The sequence below is a fragment of the Cuculus canorus genome, chromosome 5, assembly GCF_017976375.1.
Source record: "Cuculus canorus isolate bCucCan1 chromosome 5, bCucCan1.pri, whole genome shotgun sequence".
In the NCBI taxonomy this organism is placed as follows: Eukaryota; Metazoa; Chordata; class Aves; order Cuculiformes; family Cuculidae; genus Cuculus; species Cuculus canorus.
In genome coordinates, this window is record NC_071405.1 from 36,551,876 (window position 1) to 36,579,043 (window position 27,168).

General features: G+C 45.2%; 2 protein-coding genes and 1 long non-coding RNA gene across 9 annotated transcripts in view; 2 read left to right on the top strand and 1 right to left on the bottom strand.

The window, feature by feature from the left end:
- Nucleotides 1–13,427: 13,427 nt before the first annotated feature.
- ADM (adrenomedullin) lies at nt 13,428–16,106 on the bottom strand. 2 transcript variants are annotated; one of them, XM_054069027.1, is made up of 4 exons: nt 15,973–16,106; nt 15,277–15,390; nt 14,927–15,061; nt 13,428–14,322 (listed from the first exon to the last, which is right to left on the bottom strand). In XM_054069027.1, exons 2-4 carry the CDS (start codon nt 15,372–15,374, stop codon nt 14,061–14,063), a joined length of 495 nt encoding a protein of 164 aa, XP_053925002.1. In that variant the 5' UTR covers nt 15,375–15,390; nt 15,973–16,106; the 3' UTR covers nt 13,428–14,060. The 2 variants fall into 2 exon arrangements, with proteins under 2 accessions (XP_053925002.1, XP_009570190.2); XM_009571895.2 differs by having other exon boundaries at nt 15,277–15,387; nt 15,973–16,095.
- Nucleotides 16,107–16,215: 109 nt separating this feature from the next.
- On the top strand, nt 16,216–21,830 carry LOC128852402 (uncharacterized). The gene is made up of 3 exons (XR_008450230.1): nt 16,216–17,254; nt 18,734–18,899; nt 20,139–21,830. It is a non-coding gene; the product is annotated as an uncharacterized LOC128852402 (long non-coding RNA).
- A 476-nt stretch (nt 21,831–22,306) lies between these two features.
- The window catches only part of SBF2 (SET binding factor 2), a 259,658-nt gene continuing 254,796 nt past the window's right edge, over nt 22,307–27,168 (top strand). For all 6 annotated transcript variants that reach the window (XM_054067549.1, XM_054067552.1, XM_054067555.1 and 3 more), the window contains exon 1: nt 22,307–22,494. In XM_054067549.1, the coding sequence (XP_053923524.1) occupies nt 22,440–22,494 (55 nt within the window). In that variant the 5' untranslated portion in view covers nt 22,307–22,439. The remainder of the gene's footprint in view (nt 22,495–27,168) is intronic.

Sequence of the window (27,168 nt, forward strand, 5' to 3'; positions counted from 1 at the left end):
TTATGACATGGTTTAACATTGCCCTAAAGTACCTCCAGCAGCCTGTTGCCACCCATTTTAAGTTGGTTCATTATGGAATCAGCAGAAAGTTCTTACCCTTTTGAAGCATCAGCACACTGCCTGCTATGCTGGTTCAGCTGGGTGTTGTCCATTCAGTCACTCACCAGCTACTGACGTTTGATACGAGGAGATTGAAGTCAGAAGCTTCAGAACAATAGAATGTCTTTGTCCTGTAGCCTCTGCCAGCTCAACAAAAACCTCTGTAAAGACTTCAATGTGATTGGAAATCTAGTAAAATAGTTTTCAGAGGTCACCTTGTTGTTTCGTAAGATATTACATGTTTTCACTTACAAAAACTTGAAATAGGTGCCAGGAAAACTAAAACAAAGAACTTCAATTAGATTAAATAGATACCAGCAAATTTTCCAGGACTCTTCCATCCTTCATTTTCTAACTTGCTAATACAAATGCTTCTGCAAAAAGGAGGTCAGTACCAAGAAGAAAGTTACAGCACTTGTGTCTTGTTCAGCTTTACTTAATGCTATGTTATTATGTTATTTAATCAATGTTTTTTATAAACCATTGATAAAACTAGAGATGTACTTGCTTCAACATCCTCCTTATGATGTTGCCAAACTCACATCATGTACAAAGATTTTATAACTGAAGATACATATGCATCAATTTATGTATGTTATTATTTGACAGCATCGTCAAAAGATGCTGGCTTTCATGCCACTATTGTCTGCTTTAATTATTTTAATTTTTGTTATTCTGGCAAACATGGAACTTGTCTGAAAATATTCACATTCTGATGCCAGTGACAACCACAGAAATTGTACGTTCCAAATGACTACAGAACTACAAGGTATCTTGATTAACCCAGATTTACCAGCTTTTTCATTGTTCTGTAATACAGGACCACACAAAGAAAATATACTTATTATCTTGGTGTAAAACACTTTGACAGTTTGGTAGACATTGCATTCCTGCTCTCCTTTTTGTCTTGTTTGGCAGTGCTGTCTTCCATACCATTTAATAGTTACATAATTGTTCCCTTTCAAGCATGCAAACAATGAGGTCGACTTGAGTCATGTCAAATAACTAGAGCGAATACCACATACGAAACCATTTAAGATAACAAGTCATGTGATCACATATATTACCTCTCGCCTGGATTTTCTGGATCACACTAGAAATGTGTTAGAAAACACAAAAGCAACAGAGCTTACCAGCTGACTGTTTTGCCTATGATAAGCAACTGATGAGCAGTTTATTGTAAAGAATTTAACACAGACAGGCTAGAATTGAAAGTTACCTTCCTCTAAATCATTATGTTTCATCTTTAAACTGTCCCTTTCAAGGCAAAGCCTGTATTTTCCTGCAGGAAAAAAAAGAAATATGACAGGGATGAAGGTTTAATTTTATTTTAGTGGTTTTAATAACATTTGGCTATGTTACATTTTAAAGCAGCCTAATTATCAGATGTAACATCTGGGATACAGGATCTATCAGACCAGGTTTCATCCAAACTGGGCACAGATACAAGAAAGTGTTATTTGTATTTATTAACTGGAACCTACAGAGAAAGGTCAACACTTTCCCTATTCGTCCTTCATCAGCAGAGAGGCTAGTGAGAAGGCAGGGTAAAGTAAAACTCCATGAGCAATAAAAATTTGTGACCTCAAAAATATGTACAATAAATGAAAGCAAAGAATAAGCTTCTTACCCATGTATTTTCTCTCTTCTTGAGTGGTGTTTGCTTCAATTATACTCATAGAGCACATCACAGACCTCTGCTGTTCTTCATTGAAGTTGAAAGAAGTAGTTACTCTCTTACTACAGTGGTTGACAAGAAGGTAAGCATTAACACTGTTCCCAAACAAGCAGTAATTAAGAGAAAGCCCAACATGGTTAAAATAGTTCCCATTAATATGCCATATTCCACACTGCAGCACCCTTGAAGTAGTTAAATTGGTTAATTGCTTCTATAACCCTCCCAATTGTTTATGATAGAAATTACAGTTACTGGCTTATCAATGCTAGTTGTTCTGCCTCATGTCCAGAGATTTTGTGCATCTTTCTCTTTTGTTATCTACACTGCAAGGCCTCACAGACAAGAGCTAACTCTCTTCTAACCTTTCAATCCTAGAGAGTTCTCCTGCTCCTAGAAGTGTGGATACATAGGCTGAACAATCCTGTTGGTATCTCTTGCTGTATAGGCACGTGTTTCTATACCTATATGGTTTCATGAGCCAGTTTTCCAGTTGTTTGCTACAGTAATGGCACCATTCATATTCCCAGTATCGCAAAAATAGAGTGGCTTTCCTTGCATGGAGGGGATCCTCAACACAGAAGCGTTATTCATAAGAACATTTAAAAAAAAACCAAAACATAAGAACATGAGAACTGGCTAGGTTAGAGAGGTAGCCTATCTAGGCTAACGTGCTGCCACTACTGTCTTCTACAATGAAAAGAGATACTGTTTAGGGACATCATGTTAACCTGGCCGCTTCCTGTGGTCTGTTCTCATGTAATCCATTGGATTAAGGATTTTAAAGAGCACATGGCTGCCTATTCCCTATTGTTACTGTTAACTGAGATATCTTCTCATTTGTTTTTGCTGATGCCATCTACCTCCACAGTTCATTGGGACAAGAAATTCCAGGAATTCACTAACTACTGTGTAAAAAAGAGGATTTTCTTTTATCAGTTTTAAACCACTTCCCTTATAGTTTCACTGCCCCGGTTGGAATATTGCAGGATTTGATGAATGACACTTCAGCATTCACTTTATTCGCCATTTGAATGACTTAGCAAACCTAAACCACTCCTCAGCTTTCACCTCTTCAAGTGGAAGAGTTCCAGCCTTTTCAGTCTCTCCTCAGAAAGCAGGCACTCCATTCCCTTGACCATTTTCTTTGCTATTCTCTCTGCCCTCTGTCCTTCTTGTGACAGAGATCAGAACCATGTGCTGAACTCAAGGTAGAGGTACGCCAAGGGTTTGCACAGTGTCAGACTGACCCTTCTTCTGTCACGTTTCCAGTAACCTTCCTGATGATGCCCAACATACTGATTACTACTGGACGCTGAGCCTGAAGATCACTTTTCCCTCCTCTGATTTGGCCTACAGCACCTATTCTCTTTCTAAAAGTACTGGGCTTTTCCAATACTTTTGTCCATGATAGGGTTGGGGTTTTTCTTCCATATTTCCTTTGAATGCATGAGAGCTGCCACAGTTAAAATCCAGCTAATTCAGTGAGCAGTGGCTTCAAGCTGCTGTGTTTTCAACCAGAGAGCAGAATGGGATCCTAACTGGAAAACAAAACTGGTTCTGGAACAGAATTTGAAATATCCTTTTGAAACCCTTTTCAAACATTCATATATATAAAAATTACTATTTCAAAATAGTAATTTGACCAAGATCTGACAACCTCTAGCAGATATTTGTGCAGTACAATGACTGTTTAGACCAGGTTTTGCACGAGCCTTTGTTTCAAGACAGTAGCAAGGGTGCCCTGGATGCTCTGTGCCGCTCTTCAGATTCTCACTGGGCTTGTCCATGCAGAGGCCTTACTCCAGTGACCTCCAGTAAATAGCCTTTAATGGAAGAGGGACGATACTAGCTTTGATTCCTGTTCTTCTACATCTGTCAGTTGTGCGTTTATTACATGTCCTATAGGGCATGACAGCTGGGCTAAGTTTTTCAAGCTTTTTCCCATCAGTCCTATGGTGTGCCTATCGGTAGGTGTGTTTACATGTATGTGTTTCTGTGCTTCCACGATCTATATTTTCATGTGTGCATTTGTCTGTGGGGTAATGTTGGTTCAGCCTGTTCATTGGTCCCATCTCCCACTCCTCTGCCTGAACTGCCAATGGTTATCTGCAGTGCTTCCCCTTCTTCGAAGCCTTATGTGGGGCCTTACAGGTTTAGGCAGAGGGAAGCTGCTTCTCTGGCCTGGGAACAGGGCTGAGGCAAAGAAGCCAAGATGTAAGCAGAAGTAACTTTCTGGCTGAAAGTCCATGTTCCAAGTGTGCCCCGTTTGGACAACATCTCCATTCTCATATTTGTAATCATTCATAATTAGCTATTAGCACGGCAACCTGTAGGCAATCCAGGAGACTCCTGGAGTACCTTGAAGGTAATTTCTTAGTCCAGCTGATAGAGACCCGCACCCAAGGAGAAGCAATACTGGACCTTATGGTCACCAATACAAGTGAACTCATCAGTGGCATTAGGATCGGTTGCAACCTTGGCTGCATTGATCATGCACTGGTAGAGTTCAAGGTCCAGAGGGATATGGGACAGGTAAGGAGTATAGTCAGGACACTAAATTTCAGGAAAGCAGACTCCCAGCTCTTCACGGAATTACTCAGTAGGACCTCCTGGGACGTGGTCCTCCGAGACAAGGGAGCAGAATAGAGATGGAAAATATTTAAGGAAGCTTTCCACAGGGCACAAGAGCGCTCAGTCCCTGTATGTAGAAAATCAGGCAGGAAAGGCAAGAGACCAGCATAGCTGAGTCGAGACCTGCTGCTTAAATTAAAAAAGCAGAAGGAACTGCACAGGCAGTGCAAGCAGGGACAGGGAACCTGGGATGTGTATAGAGACGCTGCCCGGGAGGAAGTCAGGAAGGCTGGGGCTGTGCAGCTGGGGCTGAACTCGGCAAGGGAAGTAAAGACCAACAAGAAGGGCTTTTACAGGTACATCAATCAAAAGAGGAGGGTCAAAGAGAACGTACCTCCACTGATGGTTGGAGATGGGGATCATGTATCAACAGATGAGGAGAAGGCTGTGATACTCAACAACTTTTTTTCCTCAGTCTTAACCGATAACTGCTCTCCTCGCCCCTCCTGGGTCATGGGACAGCAAGATGGTGACCAGGGGGGTAGACCCCCTCCCACGGTAGAGGAGGATCAGGTTTGCAAACACCTGAGGAACCTAAACATATATGAGTCCATGGGACCTGATGAGATGCATCCCAGAGTCCTGAGGGAATTGACAGATCTGGTTGCCAAGCCACTCTCCATGATATTTGAAAAGTCGTGGCAGTCAGGAGAAGTCCCTGGTGACTGGAAGAAGGGTTACATTGTGCCCATTTTTAGAAAGGTTAAAAAAGACGACCCTGAGAACTACCGACATGTCAGCCTCATCTCTGTGCTTGGGAAGATCATGGAACAGATCCTCCTAGAAGCTATGCTAAAGCACATGGAGGACAGGGAAGTGATTAATGGCAGCCATTAATGGCTTCACCAGGGGCAAGTCTTGTCTGACCAACTTGGTGGCTTTCTATGACGTGGAAACCGCAGCAGTGGACATGGGTAAACTGACGGATGTGATCTATCTAGACTTCTGTAAAGCCTTTGACACAGTCCCCCACAACATCCTTCTCTCTAAATTGGAGAGGTATGGATTTGATGAGTGGACAGTAAGGTGGATAAGAAACTGGTTGGATGATCGTATTCAAAGAGTGGCGGTCAATGGCTCAAAGTCCAGATGAAGATCCGTGACAAGTGGTGTCCCTCAGGGGTCTGTACTGGGACTGGTGCTTTTTAATACCTTTATCAACGATATTTACAGCAAGATTGAATGCACCCTCAGCAAGTTTGTGGATGACACCAAGCTGAGTGGTGTAGTTGCCACACCGGAAGGACAGGATGCCATCCAGAGGGACCTGGACAGGCTGGAGAAGTGGGCCTCTGAGAACCTCATGACATTCAACAAGGCCAAGTGCAAGGTCCTACACCTGGGTCGGGGCAATCCCTGTTTTCTGTACATGATGGGAGATGATGTGCTTGAGAGCAGCCCTGCAGAGAAGAACTTGGGGGTGCTGGTCGATGAGAAGCTCGACATGAGCGGGCAATGTGTGCTCGCAGCCCAGAAGGCCAACCATATCCTGGGCTGCATCAAAAGAAGCATGACCAGCAGGTCAAGGGAAGTGATTCTGCCCCTCTATTCCTCTCTCATGAGACTTCATCTGGAATATTGTGTCCAGTTCTGGAATCCTCAACATAAGAAGGATACGGAGCTGTTGGAACAGGTCCAGAGGAGGGCTACAAAGATGATCGGAGGGCTGGAGCACCTTTCCTACAAGCACAGACTGAGAGAGTTGGTCCTGTTCAGCCTGAAGAAGAGAAGGCTCAGGGGAGATCTTATAGTGACCTTCCAGTACCTGGAGGGGACCTACAGGAAAGCTGGGGAGGGGCTATTCATAAAGGATAGGACCGGGGGGGAATGGCTATAAACTGGGAGAGGGGCAGATTTAGACTGGACATTATGAAGAATTTCTTCACTTTGAGAGTGGTGAGACACTGGCACAGGTTGCCCAGGGAGGTTGTGGATGCCCCATCCCTGGAAGCATTCAAGGCCAGGTTGGATGGGGCATTGGGCAGCCTGACTTAGTAGGATGTCCCTGCCCATTGCACAGGGTGGAACTAGATTATCCTTAAGGTCCCTTCCAACCCTTACTAAACTACGATACTATGATACTATGATAATAGAGTATGTCACATATAAACTGGGTAGGCTGAATGGACCAAGTAGTGAATCACCGTGTGTCCGATATAGAGCAAATTTAACCAGCACTGAATCCAAACCAGAGGTAAATAAAAATTTACCATTTAAACCACTCATTTTAAATGCACTACTATGAATGAAGGTCTGAATGTTGCATATTGGCGTCATATAGTCCATAATTTTTTTAAGAAACTCTATAGTCACAGAGATGAAAAGAAATATTTTTATGGAAGGCTCATTTTTCAATGCCTGTTTGAGTTACTTAGCAGGAGCAAAAATAATTTTTTTTTAATGTAAGCCAAAAGATGTTTACGATGTTTTGCAAGTCATCTCTTCTGTCTTTAGCTTCCTGAGTTAGAATTTGAAGATGACTTTCAGTGAAGATACACTGCTTCCTTCTTGTGCAAGTGTTGTTGGATTATGTGTTATAATAAAACCGAGTTGCAGCAGGATAGTTATTAAAATAAGAATACTTATATTACACTAAGCATATATGACTTACATAATCGTATCAGAGTAAATGCCACTGTGACTTCAATTCAGTATCAAAGTGTCGTTGCAGAAAATGTTCCCTTCTGTTGTAACAGTTTGAGGCACAATTTCAGTTCTGTAATCACAAAAGCTGACAACTCACACCTAACTACTACTGAAGCAGCGCATTGTTTATGCCTTAATTAGATAGATGGGAGAAACGGGTCAGTCTAATTCATTATACTGTTCTAATTCCTGCCTTTCAAAAAAATTCTCTGTCTAGAAATAAAAAGCATGCATACACATCTCCACTCATGAGTTCTCCTGAAAAGGCAGTACTGGTCTTTCTAACTTCAGCCTTCTTTACTCATCCATAAATAAGCAATTCCTGTAGCATGCAGAAGCCAATGTTCTCCTTTGACCTCTTCACCTCGGAAACACCTCGGAAACCTTATTTTCTCAAAAGATGCTGCTGTGTTCACTTTTCCCTTGGTAGCCCACAGTGGCAAAAATGGTATCAGGATAGAAGTATCCAGGCATCTGCTGGGCAAAGTATAACCCCTGAGCTTGCTCAGAACAACAGAAAGAACGGAATAGTTCCCTTTCCCATGTACTCAGAATATGTGAAGGTATTGTGCTGTTCCTGCTTTTTTTCTGAGTAAAGCCCAGGAGGAATGAAAAATTTGAGTCTCTGCCTTACTCAGCATATTGAGTAACCATTCCAGGCCAGTTGTTTTAAGTGCAGGCCTCCCTGCTGACAGCAGCACAGTGCCACTTTGACATCCTGCAATAATTTTAAATGAGAGTGATTTATTTTTCTTTCGAAAGGCAGCAGATGGCAGCAAAGTTGTACAGATGTGCCAGACTAGTAGAGAAGAAAAATATCTTAGTACTCACACTCTAGCAACATTCCATGGAAAAAAATGTATCATTTGTTTCTGTCTGTCTTGCAGTGTGGTTAAGACACTAAATCAAGTTTGATGGCCCTCGTGCACTTGTAACGTGAGGGGTTTTTTCACCCATTACCAAGAGTTAATGAAATCAGATCAGAGTGACATGATGTGAATTACACTCTGTAAATCATCTCTGCCTCTGCGGGAACCAATTCTTTGTGCAGATCTTTTTATAGCCCTCATTAAACAGATACTGATTGCCTTGTGCAAATATTATCACAATGTGCTTGACTGTCTGTGTGCGTACCCTGACTGATACAGGAGCCTTAACTGCCAACCTCTGCTGTGAGCTATGCACACCACTCACTCTCTCATTCGAGTTAGTTGTCTGGATGAATCCTTTGTCAAGACTTTAAAATAGGTGAGGGGGGGCAATGGTAAAAGTAGAGAGAAGAGGGAGAGGAGGAGGGAAATGCCTTTATATAAAGTCATAGTGTTTAAAACACTCAAAAATCCTATCAATTTAAATAAAAAATGAAGTCTGGGTTTTGGACAAGAACACTAGAAGTTTCTGGGATTTGATCCCTACTCATGAACACATTTAGTGCCACACTTGACACATGTATATTTGTTGAAGCTGTCATTGCCAGCGTCACCACATCCACTTAAAAGGAGCAGCAGCAATCATACATCGCTGAACTAATTTCAGATTGAACTGAGAGTCTGGATTTGAGTTACCTCTTTTTTGATAGATTTCCTGTCCCTTACTTCTACCTTTGAATAGTTTCATCAATCTTCAAAGCCAGAACTTGTGAATAAATTAAATATAAAGCAGAACTTGCAGTACAAACTTTTTGTATAAAAAGACATGTTTTGGAAAGGAAGCTGGGGCCTGTTTTTTTTTTCTTGCTGAAGTCAGTAGAGGTTTTGTTTCAATTAGATGGGATCAATCTCAGGCCTGGGATTTGGTGTTGAGATTCCTATCTGGCTCGCCAGTTCATCACCACCAGAATGTCTGATGTCTGTAGGCAGTACAGAGACTAATGATATATGCCAATTGCATATTTTTCATGTTGTTTATCAATAAAAGGCCAGACTATGAATTTGTTCCTTATGCAGAATGAGATGCAGAACTGCATAGCCCAAGGAAAAGAAATGGCTTAGAAAAAGTAACTTAGAAATCCATCATTTTTTCCTTGTCTCTGAGAAGAAAAAAATTTCTTTACGAGGTGCAGCTGTCGTCTTCCAGTGTGCAGACTCGGATCTGCTCCCGTCCTTATATACAGACTGGGAAGTGTAGTGGCCTCTGAGAGTTTACTGCTTTCTAGCAGAGAGCCACGACAAAGTCAGGTCATGTAAGGGGAAATACCCTTTGTCCTCTCTTGTAACAGCAGTGGGATGAATTACATGGTGGCCTTTTAGTCTTCAAGTTTTTCAGTTTCATGGTAGCTCCTGTGACAGTAACCACCTACTAAAAGGACGATAATCATGTTTGTTTGATGAACTGCTTAGTTTGCTCCTGAACTAACAGATAAGATCCATTATGTTTGTTCTCCTGTTTCTGCCAATACTGCTGGACACCAGAGATTAAGACCTGGACATCTGTTTGTTTATTTTTACACCATGTTAGTGAAGTATGAGGAAAATACAAACCATTTCATAATTGCTGGAAAAGTTGCATGTAATTTGCAAACTGTCAGATCTGGGAAGTGATAGTTGACTGAAAGCATTGGAGGAACATTTATTTTGCAAACCTATTTTGAGAGACAGAATTTATTACAAAATATATGCCTTCAGCTGGGTTGGACTAATCTTTCCTGACTTTGGAAAAACCCAGGCTTTTGTAAGTGGATGGCAGACTCAAGGAGGTCTAGTTAAATGTTTGGTAAATGTTATCACAGAATCAAACAAAGTCAAAAGATTTCATGTGGCCTCCTCATTGCTCTTGCTGTTGCTGGGAATTTTGCAAGCAAAACACTCCAGTCATCAAATAATTAGTCTCTAGACTCTAGTCTTCATGGAACCACTTCTTTTTAATTTGGAAACATTATAATTATCAAGCTTTTTTACTAATGTACATAGCATGTAGTAAAAAGGCTTTTACACAGCAAAGCTCTTTACCTCATGAACAAATTATGCTGCTTCTCCTCGTGAAGGATACATGGCCCTGCTCCAAGGAATTAAACATTTAAAAATTAAAACAATTTCAAAGCTGACACAGATTATTTGGTGAAAAAAAAAAGTTCTTAAAGAAATATTTGGATAATAAAAGCAAACCCTTGAGAACACAATAAACAAATTTTAGTTAGGTAGAACAGGATTTAGTTATTGGTTGTACTCAGTCATGCTGGAGTTTTTTCTCCTGATGCCTGTGTGCTCTACACTACTTAAGTATGATGTGAGATAATATAAAACGGTGTATTGACGGCACAAGGAAAATATTTGGATGGATAGATGGAGTTGCCATTATTGGCTTTAATTATGACTTACTGTCCTCTGGGTACTAAATGAGCCAGAAAAGGCTTCATATGTGCCAAAGTATTCATTAGTATTCCCCTTTCGGTCATTGTACTTGCAGAAAAAGTTTATATCTGGCACCTGACTGCAATTCTTATTAGCACAGACCAAGATGCTTTCCAGATTTTGATAATCATCTGAAAGTACATCAGTGTCTCTACCTTTTGGATACAGTAGAGGTTGTTCCTAGGTAACTACAGCAGAACTCTTTGACTACTTTCCGACGTAACTGGAGAATTAACACCTTTTGTGCTCCTCCGTTTGACATGGCTTCTTAAAGTAAAGTTGGTGGTACCAACTGGAGAAAGGAAAATAACTACTTGTTTTCTTCCTCCAGGCTAGGGTACCTGCAGTGGGACTTTAAGGGAAAGTGCTTGTATATCAGCATTTTAGTCTATATTCCATATAGCACTAATAATGAAGCTGCAAAAAAACTTTCTGAGATAAAAGCAGTCTTTGGAATTTATTTTGGTAATCAAGTACCTTTTCTTTGCCATAGGGTGTCTCTAGGACAGGTACAAAGCAAAATAATAACTCACAGAATATTACATGAACTCTCCTGACACTTCGCTGTGCAGGACCACTCTGTTGGCATCCACTCTTGAACAAACTGGTAGACAAGGATGAATTCCTGCTCCAACACATATTTACCATTGCAAAACATAATTTTAATTTAGAACCTTGTTTGAACTGACTTTATTGTCGTGTTTTAAGCAGCCTTTGAAATGGTGGCCTGTTGGACACCAGACTGCTCTTAGAAATGAATGCGTTAACCAAAGTGTTGTGTAAATAGGTGCTCCTGATTTCGGAGACATTTGATGACATCTTCCACTTCTCATCTGTCCCATTAGAGCATAAGCTCGCCTTGACCTAAGTACACAGCTCTTTTTGAACTTCTAAGACTTTAAGAGAAAGCTTGCTTTCATGGGCCGATGCCGTTTCCCAGTCTTGTTCTCCCTGAAACCTCAAGGGTTTCAAAATCCTCACACTCCTCAGAGATTTAAATCTAGTTCATGTATGGATTTCAACTACTGCTTAAAGGTCAGCACCCAACTTTTTGCTCTGTGGAATATTTGTGGTGAAAAGATGCTTAGCCAAAGTTTTCAGTAATGTTTTCTGCGTGGGCAAGAGGAAGAGCTTGGTCCTTACTCTTTAAAATACATGATTTTTTCAGGGATGGAAGGATTTTTTTTTTAAAAAAAAATCTTTAGTGGTTGTTTATTGCAACTGCAGAATTTTGCTGCTCCCTACAAGCACGGCAGGTGGTGCTCTTGATCCTTCCAAATGGAAATTGCACTTAACTAAGCTCCAGTAAAGTCAGAATTACGCCATCCAGCACCAGCTTGTTGGCTTTAGCCCCATCCGGTCAGTCCAACGATCTTTCAGCTTTGAGTGAAGTGCTTTCTGTCAGTAAAACGGAAAGGAGGGAAGAAAAGGTAGTTTAAGCGGGGACTGGGTTTTGGCAGTAAATGAAGAGAAGATCAATACAAACAAAAGCAGCTAGTTGGCCAGTACATACCGAATTCAGCCTTATGTCCCAGGTTTAGACGACAAAAATGCCTGCTGTGTAACTCTTAAGTAAAACAAGTTACTTAATAAATTGTATGGTTCTATCAAAGTAATTTCAGTTGTGCTATGTACTTGAAGTAGGGTCACGCTTTCACCTACACATTATTTCCCCCTGCAAGCACCCCAAAACTTATAACCAGAAAATATTCTAATTTCAAGAGCTTTCAGGAGCTGAGAATAGCCACTTGCTCGTTTCTCAGCTGGCAGCTGTAATCTGCACTGAAGAGCATGTATTTGCTCTCATGCCTTATGCCTTGAAAATCTGGATCAGAAAGACCATCAGTAGCAGAGAGGTAAACTCTCTTCCAGCTGTTAACAAACTGATGGTAGTTAAAACTGGCAAGTTTTAGTAAGTATGTATATTTTTAGGAAAAAAAAAACATATCAAGCAGAAAATCTACCTCTCAAGATTCCAAAATTCTTACTTGAAAATGTTTAGGGAAGTAACTAAAAAAATAGGCAGAACTTCAAAATTTTGGGGAGAAAAATCATTATGAATACATGCCAGATATCTGGTCAGCCAGATTCCTACCCAAGTTTTTTTTGCAGCAGTATTCCTGGAAAGGTGTCATTGCCAGTTCTTTTGAATTCTTCTTGTAAATACACGTTTCTTAAGTATTAGGTGAGAAAATATGCCCACTTTCTTTATTCCCGCACCATTTAATGCTTCTGTTCCCTAGTCCTCTCCTGCGTATTTTAGCTAGGTTCAGAGATACTGTAAAACAGGGGAGATTGTGTGTTTTACTCAAGATGCGACTCAAACACACTTGTTTAGTTTGTTTGTTTTCTTTGCATGTAAAGAATAGACACCAATAGATGGTGCTGTTGGTGCATTAATAAGGTTCAGTTTCACATTTGTTTTCTGGTTTGTAGTTGGAATTTGGATTTTTTTAAAGAAAAAAATGGGAAAAAAAAAAAAAAAAAGAAAACAAAATCCCTAATGCTCAGCTTTTATCCAAGATGTTCTGCCCACACTGAACCGGTCACCATTTAACTTTAACCTGAACTGTGGCCCAGGAAATCCTTCAACATAAATAACCTTGAAAGATGACATGACCATTTTTGGAACGCACGCCCCTCAATAAATCTGTTAGTTTGTTGTGCAATGTTGAAGTGTGCAGTTGTTTCTCTGATTAATTAGGGCAAAAAATAAACTTGCACGATCAATCCAAGCTGTGACACGTTTCAGCCCTGGCTGGAACATGTGGGTAGGAAAGGCCTTAGAGCCTGAGCCTTCTGAACAGCTCTGCCCTGAGATTTTAGGACGCAGGTTTGCTTCCGCAGTTACTTGATTTGGCTGGAGATAGTGGCTGCTGACAAACTCTGTGACCAAGGAGTTTTAGCCTGTCACAGGACTTAGCAGGTTAGTGGGGGTAGGACTGTACACAGTAAGAAATCTCTCATCTTGACCACCTGCCCCCACTAAAGACAATGTAAGAGCACCGGTTTATGTAGTAGTGTTTATTTTATTTTATTTCACATGTTACCCACGGAGCACAACCGATACATTCTCTACATCTTTTCACCAGACCAGAATGCAAGATAAAAACGGTATGGAAAAACAGTAACTTTTGACATTCACGATATGAAAAATAGAGGGGATACACTGTTTTAAAATGCCCTTATGCAATATATATATATAAAAAGTATAAAAATAAAATATATTTTTTTAAAAAAAGATACAAACAGACCACGACACAGGACAATCTTAAATATTGATACGTATCTCACGACCCACACACACCGCACTTATAATTAACAACAACCACGTACAATTGCACTTTTCCTCTCTGTGACGTTCAAGTATATCGCAGTCCCCGAGGGACTGGTGAGTGTCCGGTTCCCTGCCGGGTGCAACAACGCCGAGGCCGGAGCAGACGCGGGCGGTCGCCGCCGGGACTCGAACCCGCGATCCCGGGGAGGCGGGGGCCGCCGATCGGCGCCGGGCGGGGCCGCGGGACCGGCCGCCCCCCCCCTCCGCCCGCCATTCTCCCCGGGTCCCGCCCGGGCGGGCGCTTGTGCGGAGCTCCCGGCGGCGGGGCTGGAGCGATCGCGCTTCCTCAGTCCTTCGTTCCGTCCCGTCGAGGCGGCGCTCAGAGCCCCAGCAGGGCGGCGAGAGGCCCTGGGGAGCGCGGCGGCAGCGAGCGGCGCCGGCGGCCGTAGCCCTGCGGGCTGATCTTGCTGGGCGGCGCGGCGGCGTCCTTGCCCTCGTCCGTCAGCTGGTGGATGTCGTGGGCGAGTTTCTGCACCGTGCACGTCCCGAACCGGCACCCCATGCGGATGGCTTGGAAGTGCGGGAAGCTGTTAATGCTCTGCCGGTAGCGCTTGACGCGGATGCGAGCATCGTCCCGGCTGCTGCAGGGAGGGGGGAAGAGAAACATCGGGCGTTAGAGGACTGCAGGGGGAGCACCGGGACCTCCCCGACCCCCAGGGACCCCCAGCTCTGCCCTCGCCCAGCACGGAGCACCGGGACCCCCCGGCTGCAGGCGGGACCCCCCCAGTTCCAAGCACCCCTAGCTCTGACCTCGCCCTGCACCGCGGGGACCCCGGGCTCTGCCCTCGACCATCCGGGGGGAACCGGGGACCCCCGGGCTCTGCCCTCGACCAGCAGCGGGAGGGGAGCACCGGGACCCCCCGGCTCTGCCCTCGCCCATTGCTCGGGTCGCGGAGCGGAGCTCGCTGCCCACGGGGAAGAGGCCCCGCCGTTTTCGGGCTGTTGCTTTATCTCTGGATACAGAGCTGCAGTTGCTATTTATATTTAACTTTCCCGGTACGGGTGCTGCTATCTCCCGCCGGAGAGCGCGGGGAAGGAAGGCGGGAGGCTGCTTTCAGCGCGATGCGCACCCGGGCAGGACCCGCCTCGGGGGGGCTTGGAGCGAGAGTAAGCCGAACACCCGGGACCCCGAAACTTCCCACGGCGTCGAGCGATGTCCCGAGCCGAGGAGAGGCTGGAATTTACCTGGGATGCGAGACTCGTGGATCGTCCTGCACGTCCTGTGTCCGTACGAGCGGCTGCACAGCCGCCCCCAGCCCTCGCGGCGCTCCCGAAGGCTTCACGTCCCGCTTGGCTCGGCTCAGCGCCCACTTGGTCCACCTAAAGCAGAGGACAGACAGCCTGTTAGCGCAAGCCTGGGGTGCGGCGGCCAAGCCAAACACATTCGAGGGGCGATAATCTTTGCCAGCGCCGAGATTTGTGGAGCGAGGGGGGTGAGAGGGAGATGTTTCCTGAAAGGGTCTTTAAGGAGCTGTGCAATTCCCGCAGGGAATGCGGTCCTGGGCGCTGGCAGGAGGGCGAGCTGCGATACTCACTTTCTTTTGAACTCTGTCGCTACGTCCACCCTTGCAGCATCCACGCCGAAGAAGGTCACGGAGCCGAGACAGAGCAGGGCTACGTGCACTAGTTTCATTCTGGCTGGGCTCCTGCTGGACGGAAAAGAGAAGAGCTGTGAGTGTGGTTGCTAATAAAAGTCAAGCAAGATCTGTCCTTTATTTCTGGTCGTTCCAGAGAGCTCCTTCCCTCAGAGAGCCCCCGGGCTACCGGGGACTTTGTGTGCGATACGAACCAGAAGCCAATATTTGTTTAGCACCTTATCGCAGAGTAAATAACAGAGCCTCCAAAGTTTACGTTTGTCGAGAGTTTTTACTTGCAGAGGCGGCTGAAAACCAGCAGGATTTCCAGCATACCCCCAGCGGCTTGCGCTAGGATTTAGCAAACCCATGAGATTAGAGAGATCTGGCTCTCGGATGCATCGTTTCCAAACTCCAGCAAGTGTTTTGCTGCCTGGGAGTTTATCCCTCAATAGCTCATCTTCCCACTTCACAGGCAGAACCAGCTAGCTCTGAATCTTATGTTGTAAACTGCAGCAGATGCCAAGACCCAGTGCAAGGCTCCAAACTCTTCAAAACAGTCCAGATTTAGTAGATTTTTTTTCCTTTCTTTCCACCTTTCCTGCATCTCTTTGTTGCTATTGTTGAGGGCGGGGAAGGAAAAAAAGTAGTTCTTACCTGACAGTGAGGATAATCCACTAGGATAAATGTTCTTGTAGTAGCGATCCGAACTTGCAGGGTTTCCTGAGGAGCGAGAACTCCCTCTTTGTATCTGAAGTAACCACTGCCGAAGTGCGCTCCACCGCTCTCTTTATAAGAGCGCGGGGGGGGGAGTGGGTGGACCCAGGCGTGGCTTTTCTTTGACACTTACCCCACCCCCACATCCCAAGCACTTCTTCATCATTCTAGCGTGGATTGGGGGCGACCCACACTAGGGTTAAAATAAGAGGATTATTGAAAATTATCTTAAACAACACCCTAGGTATTTTGTTAATTATAACGACAGCTTTGAGGGGTGCATTCCGAGTCATGGCATAATTTGCGCAATCTGATAAGCCTTCAGTCTGTTCTACTGGGGACAGGCTTTTTTAACTGCCGGTATATGATTATATTTACACGATCTGTAGCATAAATTCTCATTCTAGGCATCTTAACTTTAGGTGCATGGAAGCAAGGAGCAGGAACTAGAGCCGATCAATTTCAAAACCCATGCCAATCCATCAAATACCAAAGTTCCAGAAATAAACCCATATTTGGACAACGTGAATTATAATGAGTAACTGTAATGAATGCCAGCCTTCTTTACATAAGTAAGGAGGTGACAAACCAAGCATCGTTAGTATTTATGACTCAACTTAGGTGCATTTTTTATCTAATAAAATGTATTTGATTTACTAGGTCGATTCAAATAAATCACAATTTAAATAGCATAGGAAGATGAAGGTTAGAGCGCATTTCTGTACCTTTGAGCAAAGGGGCAGACCTAGGGCTGCTGAAATGCCAGGGGTTACGGACACCAGGGGAGACTTTGCCTCGATTTATCCCCAGTCAGCAAGCTTTTATACACGGCAGTGGACTTCTCCGATTATAAAGCTAAACCAGTGCATAAACGGTTGCAGGACCAAGATTCCTAACAGCATTTTCCCGGCTGGCCGGCACCAAAACCTTAGTGTTCCCACCTTTTGGGTTTTTTTTTTTTTACAATCTTCCATCATCTTTGTTCCCGTGACGCTTCAGCAACGGAGAGGTCTGGCTGCGCAGGGGGGGCTGGAGGCAGCACCAGAGGGGCTGTTTCCCTACTTATTGCAACGCAAATTCAGCGACACCGAGGGAAATGCCCCAACAGACCTGCGCTTTGGGGCACCAGGATCCCCTTCCCCTTGAGGAATTCTCCGAAGCAAGGAATGAACCGGCATGTGAGAGAAGTTTCTCTCGCATCTTGCCCCAAGCAAAAATCCAGGTGAGTGTATCCTCGTGATTCTGCCTTTCCAGATAACCGCGATGTGTAACACCACCCTGGAGAGGTATGTGCGAGAGGATGACGAAGACATCTCTGCGCACGGCTGACTCGCTCTAAGGTTCTCCCTCTCTCCAGGCATCCGGAGACTTCTGTCTCCAGCATCAACCTGCACGGCTCCTCTCCGCATCCTCCAGCTTTCCCGGCCGGAGCCGAGCGGGGCTGTCCCGGTGCCGCTGCCCTCCCGAGCAGGAGCGCACGGAGCGGGGGTGCAAGCTCAGGGGAGGAAAAACGGGAAAAAAGGTGGTCTAGAACGGGACTGTACAGTGAGCAGAGCTGCACGACTCGCATCACACCACGATGACTGATTTTAGAGACCACACGAGGCAGCTCGAGCGAGTTCCAGCGTTTCCTTGATCAGCAGAAGTTGAAACCGAATCTAACTTTTCCGAAGGAGAAGGCAGGATTTTCTGTGATAAGCGTTGCTATGATTCAAATTAAGTCTCCTGTTCCGGTAAAAAAAAAAAAAAATCACATACTTCCCCAAATGCTGGAAAATCCCTCATTAAAATCCTTGGCTAAACGGAAGGTGCGTTTTGTATACTGTTAGGCAAACAATGCAGAAAGAATCCCTTGTTGGTTTAGGAATAGTAACAATAGTAGTAATGTAACTCACATGTGAGCTGTGTGCTGACTACAACTGACATTTTAGTGATAGAAAAATAGGTCGTTCTAATTCATGAGGTGGCAAACTAGCACATAAATTATAAGTTTGTTGCTGATGTGATTTGTGAAAGGGCTTCAGCAGGTGAAGCTGGTTCAAATGTAACACAAAACATTGTGTTCTTTGTTCAGATGTTCATTTTGTTCTTCCTAAGAACAGCTTGGAAATGAGCAATAATCACTGGATTTGTACTATGATGTAACAGCAGCCTCTTTTAAAACATTATTTCGTAAATAGTGAGTTATTTCCATTTTGGAAAAAAGCTACACAGACTGTTCCATGGGATATTATTCACAAACTATATATCACAAACTATCATTCTGAAGCAGTTCAGCAAGACTGGGCTTTCCTCTGAAGTGTAAAGTCTCCTCTGGATGCTGCCTATCCATTGCAGGGGTGTTGGCCTGGAGGGACATCCAGCTCTTGTACTTGTTTCCTGATTATCTTGGGCGTATCATTCAACCTCTCAGTGTCACCATATGTACAAAGGACTTCACATATGTCTGCTCCAGTAGGGAAATTGTGAAGATTAATTGCTGTTTGTACAGTATTTTATTCAGGCTGAGTTTTATTCCAAAAGCAAAGGTCTAAAATCTGTGAGCATCATTGGGGAATCAGTTTGAGGCAAATATTCTGTGCTGATTATGGGAGAAAATTGTTGTTTGAAGCCAGTGGAAGTGCCTTTGCATGTTTGATTTTGGGTTTAAGCATACTGAATTCATATGCCATGAGTATGAACATACTTGATTATTTTTCAGGCTGGATGAAATCAGCAGAAAGATGATACTAGTAGAAGAATAACACCCTGTGGGGGATGTAAAACCTCAGTCAAGCTCCACATGGAAAAGACTTGCTGCTAGTGCGTGCAGTCAGCCAGGTTTTTCTGTGCCAAGGGCACAGTGACAAGGGGCGATTCCATTTCTGGTAGGTGGTTTCGGTGAGTCTTACTTCTGATAGGTTTGAGTACACCAAATAAACTCTCCTAAATGAGGGTAGGATGCAAATTGGTAGCGGAAAACCTGGTCCAAGTTGTGGCTGCTTCCCTGCTCTGGCATGGGGTAGGATGACACTGCACTAATAAGGGACTGCAGGCAGAGCATGACTTTTGTATTTCCTGAAGGAGGAGTAAACCTTTGCGTCTTTTTTTGGTGCAAAGCACACAATATGAGTGTGGCACCATTGTCCCTTGTGTGCTTTCAGTCTCCTGGAGGGGCTGCAGCCCCCCAGTTCTTCTCTCTGGATAAACATGAGGCTGCTTACTGGGTCCTTCTGGAGACCTAGGCCTCGGTGTCCACCCAGAGCCACTGCTCCGTAAGCCTCTTCATCTCCCATGAGGAGCCAGGCTACTCTGCTGTAACAGAGCAAATTATGGTTTTGGTGGTCTGGATACAAGTTCAATTTCCTTTGCATCAGCCTTTAGGTGAGCAAACAATCTGTCTGCTCCACTTCCTCATTTGTCCTAAAAGAACATAAGATTGCTCTATACTTGAGGGAAGTTAAGGAAGTAAGTTACGGATGACTGACTCCTTTTACTGTCTGTGCAGGTACACAGCTGTGTTCAAACCCCGATGAACACTGCCCATGCTGTTACATGAGTACTTAAGACGTGCCACTTCCTATGCCATGCTTTATAAACTAACTAAGCTTTGGTTGTGTTGAACCAGATGAAAGAAGGAGCAAGGCTGTAAAACAGGCACTAGTAGCATTAGGGAATAAATAAGTAACATCTTCCTTTTGATCCAGCATTTGTTAATGCCCAGGAAAAAGTGTTAGGTGAGATTATCCTGCGAGAGGCACTGGCTATGAAAGAGCATTGAGACTTAACTACTGAGATTTGTTATTACATATTGAACCTTTTTATGGGTGCAGAGATGATAACCCCAAGGTCACATTTCAGTTCAAATTAGGTAACTTCTTAGTGTCTCTAAACTTGCCCTCCAGGTTTAGCTGTACATAACACTATCCCTTGCTTTTGTAAACTGTTGCATGTCTTCGCTTTGCGCTGCAATTTAGCAACTGCAGCATTCATCCCTTGCAGTTATGGTGATGAGCTTTATCCTTGTCCACTTCACAGGGGAAATGCGTGGTTTCATTAAGATTTGCATTCCTTTATTGCTACTTCAGAAATTCTTTTAATGAAAAATCTCTGTGTTTTGAAAACAGCTTTGTGGATTTCAGTCATTAAAGTCTAGAGGAGCATGAACCAAAGTGCTTATGCATAACTTAAGAAAGGCATTCCTTCTTCGAGCTTCTACCTGGCATGGCAAGCGACTGACCTCACAGAGTGCATCACTTTCTCAAAAAGTATATTCAGTCTTTTTGATGTGTATGTCAACTGTTTTTCTTTACTCCTGAAGTTACCGTACAATTGTATTAAGTTTAGACCTTTCTACGTGGCATCTGACTTCAACACAGTAAAGCCATGAAGCGACTGACTCCAAAGAGACCTGGACCGCTGCCCTCTGCTGAGAAGGCACAAGCAAGAATACCATCATCGATTGTCGAGGCTTCCCAACCAATTTGCCTCCGGGTTATTGGCCAGACACTTCATTGGTAGGTCTCAGTGAAGCGGGAAGTGTAAGAATTGCCTGTTTGAAACAGAAATGTCTCTGTGAAACTGCTAACGACTGCCTGAATCGTTTGTGACGGTGGATTGTCAGGAGTAAATCCTGGGAATTCACTGCATTTCCACGTGCTCCCCAGAATCCACAGAGCTGCTGCGGCTCCTCACGGTGGAGCAACTGATGCCCTTTGCGTGTTTGTTCTCTCTGTGCTGTCAAACAGGATGTGCATGGAACCTCATCACGATGTTTTGGCAGACTCTGCCAGCCGTCAGACACCCTGTTTATCACCAGCATCACTGAACTTGTCGGGCTTTCAAGGATCCAAAAGCCGTTGGCCTCATATGTGCGTTATAAAGAATAAACCTGCCCGCTACCTCACTGAGTGCCCGAACCAGCGCCTCGGGTGCAAGGAGGGCGGCAAGGATGCGCTACCACCCCCATGAGAAGGGAGGCACGCCCTTGGGCCATTCCGCACATCCCAGACAAAAACATCCTGGAAACCTAAAGTCTTGATTCCCGAGGCTGAGCTTGGGAGGGTGGCATTAGCTGCTTTTCTTGTCGCATCGCCTACATGTGGGAGATGCCCTCAGGATGGGTCCCCACAGCGTGGTGAGGTCCCTCAAGGCACGGAGCTGTCGGAGCTGTTGGAGCAAAGGAGAAAGCATTCCAGGCTCCCTCTGCATGGCTGGGCAACTCACAGGGGGGCTGCAAAGTGACAAAGCCCACCGTGCGCGGGGAGAACCCAGGAGGGGGATGATGTCCTGCGGTGGGCTTTGAAGCGATGAGACAACATTCGCACCAGTGACCCCGTGGGTCAACAGTTCAGCTCACACTCAGCCCAGCAGGGTCACAGCTCAGTGTTGGGTTCAAAGTGATGTGACAGTGTTCGCATCGGTGACCTTGCGGGGCAGCAGCTCAGCTCACGCTCAGGGGTGGGTTTTGAAGCAATGCGACAGCGCTCACACGTGTGACCCATAGAGTAGTCCACACCCAGTGGTGGGTTTGAAGGAATGTGCTTCCACGTGTGGCCTGTGGCTCAGCCCACATGCAGCCCCCCGAGGTCACAGCTCAGTGGTGGGTTTTAAAGTGGGGTTTTGAAGTGATGGGATAAGCCCTCACACATGTGACCTGTGGGGCAGTGGCTAAGCTCATGCTCAGCCCGGCAGAGTCACAGCTCAGCGTTGGGTTCAAAACAATGTGGCAGTGTTTGCACTGGTGACACCGCGAGGCAGTGGCTCAGCCCACACCCAGCGGTGGGTTCGAAGTGATGGGACAGCCCTCACACGTGTGACCTGTGGGGCGTCACCTTAGCGAACGCCCAGCTGGTTCTGCCCAGCTGGTTCGCGGCTCAGCAGTGGGTTTGAAGCAACCTAATAGTGTTCACACGGTGACCCGTGGCTCAGCTCACGCCCAGCCCCGTGGGGTCACAGCTCAGCGTTGCGCTCGCAGCGATGCTCACACACTGCCCCGCGGCCCAGTCCACGCCCGGCCGTGGGTTCTAAGCGCCGCTCTCCCCTTCCCCACGGCGCAGCCCCGGCCCCGTCGGGTCAGGGCCCATCGGTGGTTCCGGAGCGCTCCTCACACGCTGCCCCGCGGCTCAGCCCCCGCCCCGCCAAGTCAGGGCCCATCGGTGGGTTCGGAGCGATCTCCACACGCTGCCCCGCGGCGCAGCCCCCGCCCCGCCAAGTCAGGGCCCATCGGTGGGTTCGGAGCGATCTCCACACGCTGCCCCGCGGCGCAGCCCCCGCCCCGCCGGCCAGGGCGCCGCCGGCCCCGCGCATGCGCCCCGCGCGCCTCCAACATGGCCGTGGCGACGCCGCTGCCGCCGCGGCGGGGAGGATGCTGAGCGCCCCGGGAGCCTCCGCAGCGGCACGGGCGGCGACGCGGGCCCCTCTCGGCCATGGCCAGGCTGGCCGATTATTTCATCGTGGTGGGCTATGACCACGAGAAGACAGGTAGGTGTGGCCGCGAGCGGGGCTGCCTGGCCGCTTCCCCCCTCCCCTCGCCCCCGCCCGCCTCCGCCCGGGCCGCGGGAGGAGGAGGAGGAGACTGCGGGGAGGAGGGAAGGGAGACCCCCCCCTTTCCCGAGGCGGAGCGGCCCTGGCACCCCGGGACCCGGCCCTTGGGAATGGGACAGCGGGGGCAGCTGGAGATGCCGCCCGCAGAGAGGGTGTGGATGGGACACGGTGCCGGTGCCCCTTCTGCCCCCGGTGCCCCTTCTGCCCCGGGTGCTGGTGTGCCTCCCTTCTGCCGCCCCCCTTCTGCCCTCCCCGCCCCTCCTGCCCCCCCTCCCCCCTTCTGCTTCCCCCCTTCTCCCCCCCGCTTCTGCCCCCCTCTCTTCTGCACCTTGGTGCTTCCCCTCTTCTGCCCTCCCTTCTGCCCCCGGTGCCCCTTCTGCCCCCTCCTCTGCCCTGGATGCCGGTGCTCCCCCTTCTGCCGCCTCTCCTGCCCCTTCTGCCCCCGGTGCCATCGCCCTTTCTGCCTCGGGCCCTGGTGCCGGTGCTGCAGCCTGGGAACAGCCGCTTTCCTTAGGGAATCGAGGTGTTCCTGTCCGCCAGGGTGGAAGGGAAGCGGTACTGTCCGCTATCGGTCTGTGGGTGAAGGGAGAGTGGCTTCTATTATGTAACTTTCTGTTTTGATAGGACTCCATTTGTAGCTGGAGAAACCTTAAATCAGTGTATAAACTGGTTTGGAAATGAAGTGATTGTCAGCTGGTATGTGTTTGTGCTGGGTATTCCGGAATGAATGTATGTTGTTAATAAACAATATTTTAAACAGCTGAATGTCCCCTAATTTATTTGACTATGCATAAACCAAACAACACTCAAGTTTGTTACTCAAAGTAATTCTTTGAAGTAGTGATAGCGTGTAATTTGTATTTGTTCGCTCTTAAAGTCTAGGTACTAAGCTCCTTAGAGTGACATCCTTTCATTTTTTTCAAGAAACAGAGTTTTCAGAGAAATCACTATATCTGTGGATTTAAAGATAGGATAGCTTACAAAGTTCTGCCAAAGTTCTCCTGGATTTTACTATGCCACTGTTATTATCCCATTGTATTCACCGTGGTTCCCCCTCTCAGCCATCTTGGAAATAAACTTGTCCTAACTGTACTGGCAGAATTGTAGGACGTGAAATGGAGAGTACTTTATCTTAAAAATAAAAACCTTCCCTTTTGCTTCTACCCCATTTGGAACATTTTATCCAAGAACAGTAGAGAGCCCAAACTGAAGAAGGAACCAGAAAATCCAGGAGTGCTCTTAAAGAAGAGACGAAGCAAGTGGGTTGCCTTCTAAGGAGTATGATCAGTCTGACATAGCTGCTATGTGAAATAAAATCACAGATGACATTGGAAAGCTTTATGTTTGTAGAATGTCATCATCTGCAGTGTTTAATTTTGTGTTTGGCTTCCTGTACATAAATTGTCTCATTAAGTGTAGTAGGATTGTTTGCATGGATGAAATTGAGCGGATTCAGAAATAACTGCAGAACCAGAACCTTAATTTGAGACGGGCATGCCCAGAAAGTAACTATTTAGACTTCATTATTTAAATTACTTGTTGCTACTTTAATCCTTCATACTAAAAATGCTTGAAGGAACAACATTCTGTTGAAGACTAGGCATGCATTGTTTCCCAAATTCCTTTACCCCCACATGCAATTCCATAATACATGGAGCACTGACCTTTCTTTTTTCTTTTTTCTTTTAATACTCATAGTTTCTTTATGCATTTGTAATGCTTCCTTCTATATGGAAAAGCAGGGGCAAACATTTCTAGGATTGTAGACTTACTATCCGTGAAGCTTAAAAGCCTCTAAGTATGTTCTTTTTTTTTTTTCCTCCTTTCATTCTTTTAATTTTTTCCCATCTTCAGCAAGATTCTGGCTTGTTTTTAATATGCTTGATTTTAATCTTGAGTGTAATTACATTTTATAGTGTTATTTTCAGGGATAATCTGTGGAATATCTTTGTGTAAACAAGCAAACAAAAATCCTGTAACCTTCCCGCTCTTCCCCAACCTGTACGTCATCAGCAGTTTGGATAATATGCACTTGCGGTTAATAGGAAAGGATGTTTACAGTAATGACAGTTCTCCCAGCAAAGCCCTACTGCCTCTGCTGTCTCTCTGTAGCAGCCATCATCTGCTCTGAATTCACGTGTTTTATGGATTTATTTACATATGCCAATATCTGCAATATACTGAAAACGTGGTAAAGGTACTGCCTTCCCATGCAAATTGTCTGGCTTTATTAAAGAACATCCACTATAAATATCTAAAATGCTGCGCTTGTGCAATTTAGGAGCAGATTTCTAGATTTTTCTTGTTGCAGAAAAATCTTTGTTATTGGTGTTAGAAGTTTTTATCCAACATAATCAGTCTTAAGGGGAACTGAATGTTTTTATTGTCCTCAAATAAACCAAAGAGAGTATCCTTTGGAGGTCAAACATTTTCAAGTTCATTCCTGTTCCAGTTTAGGCCAATGTAAATTGATGTTACCGCAGTCCTGGTGCTGTCGTCCCTATTGTGTTAAATCTTTTACTTGTTTTCAGCTTGGTCCAGGATACTGACCTGTCAAATAGATGCTTCTTGCTGAATAGTTTACCTGTGTTGCTCTGTTAGTTTTTTTCTGGGTTACTTTTCTGCTAGTTTTTTGAACAGGATGTCAAATGAGTGCCAGTATCAGCATCAGGGAGGAGCAGGAGCCTGCAGAAGGAGAACAGGTCACTGCAGCCTGGGTTTATATCATCTTAAAATGGTCCTAGGATCGTAGGGCACAAAGACATTACTCGGGTGCCGTCGTTTCCTGCATGCTCTGAGGAAAGTAATCCTTTGAATAGTTCCTGTAACTATTCAGCTAGTTTCTGTTTGGCAAGAGTGGAGAATGAGCTTTGCTGTTTAATAACCTAGGCGCCAGTAATCGTTTGGGCACATAGGAAGTTAAGGATAAGCCCTTGTGTTATAAAGGATGAACCTATTCACCTAGCTTTTTATGTATTTCAGGTACAGCTGGCTGTTCCCACTTAAAAATTACTTAGCCTGCCCTTCACCATGAGAGTGAGCTTAAGTATATAATAATTCTGGTTGCTGTTGTGTGTTTTAAATTAAGACTCATTCTGAGCCTCTACATGAATTGTTGTGAGAGCCGTAGGTCCTATTGAAAGTTCATGTTGAGCATCTCGACAGGGTTGGAGAAACCAGATTTAATAAATCCCCCAGATTTAATAAAATCCCTTGTTTTTGTTGTAACAGTGGAAATGTGGAGGATTTCAGTGTTACACTGAGGTTGATGGCTTTACTGTGTTTATTTTGCATTCAATTGAACCTTTACTAAGGTAGATAACCACATTTTTCTCCCACACATCAGCACAATATAAAGCTGTTACGTAACTTGCAGTAAAAAGCATTCACAGAAGTCTCTGAAGGGACCAAAGGTGCTAGAAAATGTAGGCATTTCAGGTTAAAAGCTAGAGGAAATCCCAGAAGAACTTCCTGTATATCCATTTTCTTTTTCCATGGGTTTTGAAGTGTGTTTGATGTGCTTCACCAAAAATTTTCATTCAATATGTTTGCCTAATGGAATGCAGATAGGATTTAGGAGGAACACAGATGTTTGCAAAGATCACAGAAGGGTGTGAGAAAATCAAAGACTCAAAATGGTTTGGGTTGGAAGGGCCCTTAAAGATCATCCAGTTCCAACCCCTCTGCCATGGGCAGGGACACCTTCCACCAGATCAGGCTGCTCAAGGCCCCATCCAGCCTGGCCTTGAACACCTCCAGGGATGGGGCAGCCACAACTTGCCTGGGCAACCTGTGCCAGTGTCTCACCATCCTCATTATGAAGAATTTCTTCCTAATGTCTAATCTAAATCTTCCCTCCCCCGCAAGTTAAAGCCATTCCCCCTCATCCTAGCTTTCTTGTAGCCTCCTTTCCGATACTGGAAGGCTGCTCTAAGGTGTCCCTGAAGCCTCCTCTGGCCTGAATAACCCCAACTCTTCAGCCTGTATTCATAGCTGAGGTCCTCCATTCATCTGATTGTCTCTTTAGCCCTCCTTTGGACCCATTCCAACAGTTCCATATCCTTCTTATGTTGAGGATTCCAGAACTGGATACGATACTCCAGGCACAAAATGCCTTTTTGCTTTGTTTTGGTGTTGCCAGTATAAGCCATAATCATAAATTTTTCCCTGGAATTTACCTATGATGGTACTTGTAACAGAGAGAATGTTTTGTGTCTGTTGTAGCTCAGCAACTGGAAGGTAAGGTTAAAGAAGAGAGAACCGAATACTGGGGTTAATTAATTTGCCTGTACGCCTCTAGTGGCTTTCATACAGGATGCTGTCGCGTACCCAGCCGTTAACTTAGAAAACCTGCAAGATGGAGTGAATGTATTCTGTGAGACTTGTTCGCTGTAAGAGGACAGACTAATGTTTTTTGTTCTTGCTTGTGTACTCAGTTGCAATGTGTATGACAGAAGGCTTACAACAGTATAGCAGTTTTGTTTGGCTGTTGTCATAACTGATAAATGCTGATATAACATGTGTAGGCTCTGTTGTGGTTGTTTCTGTTCTGATTTTTATCAGCTTCTTTTCAGGGAAGCCTTTCTTGTCTAACATAGCTTCATATCTTGG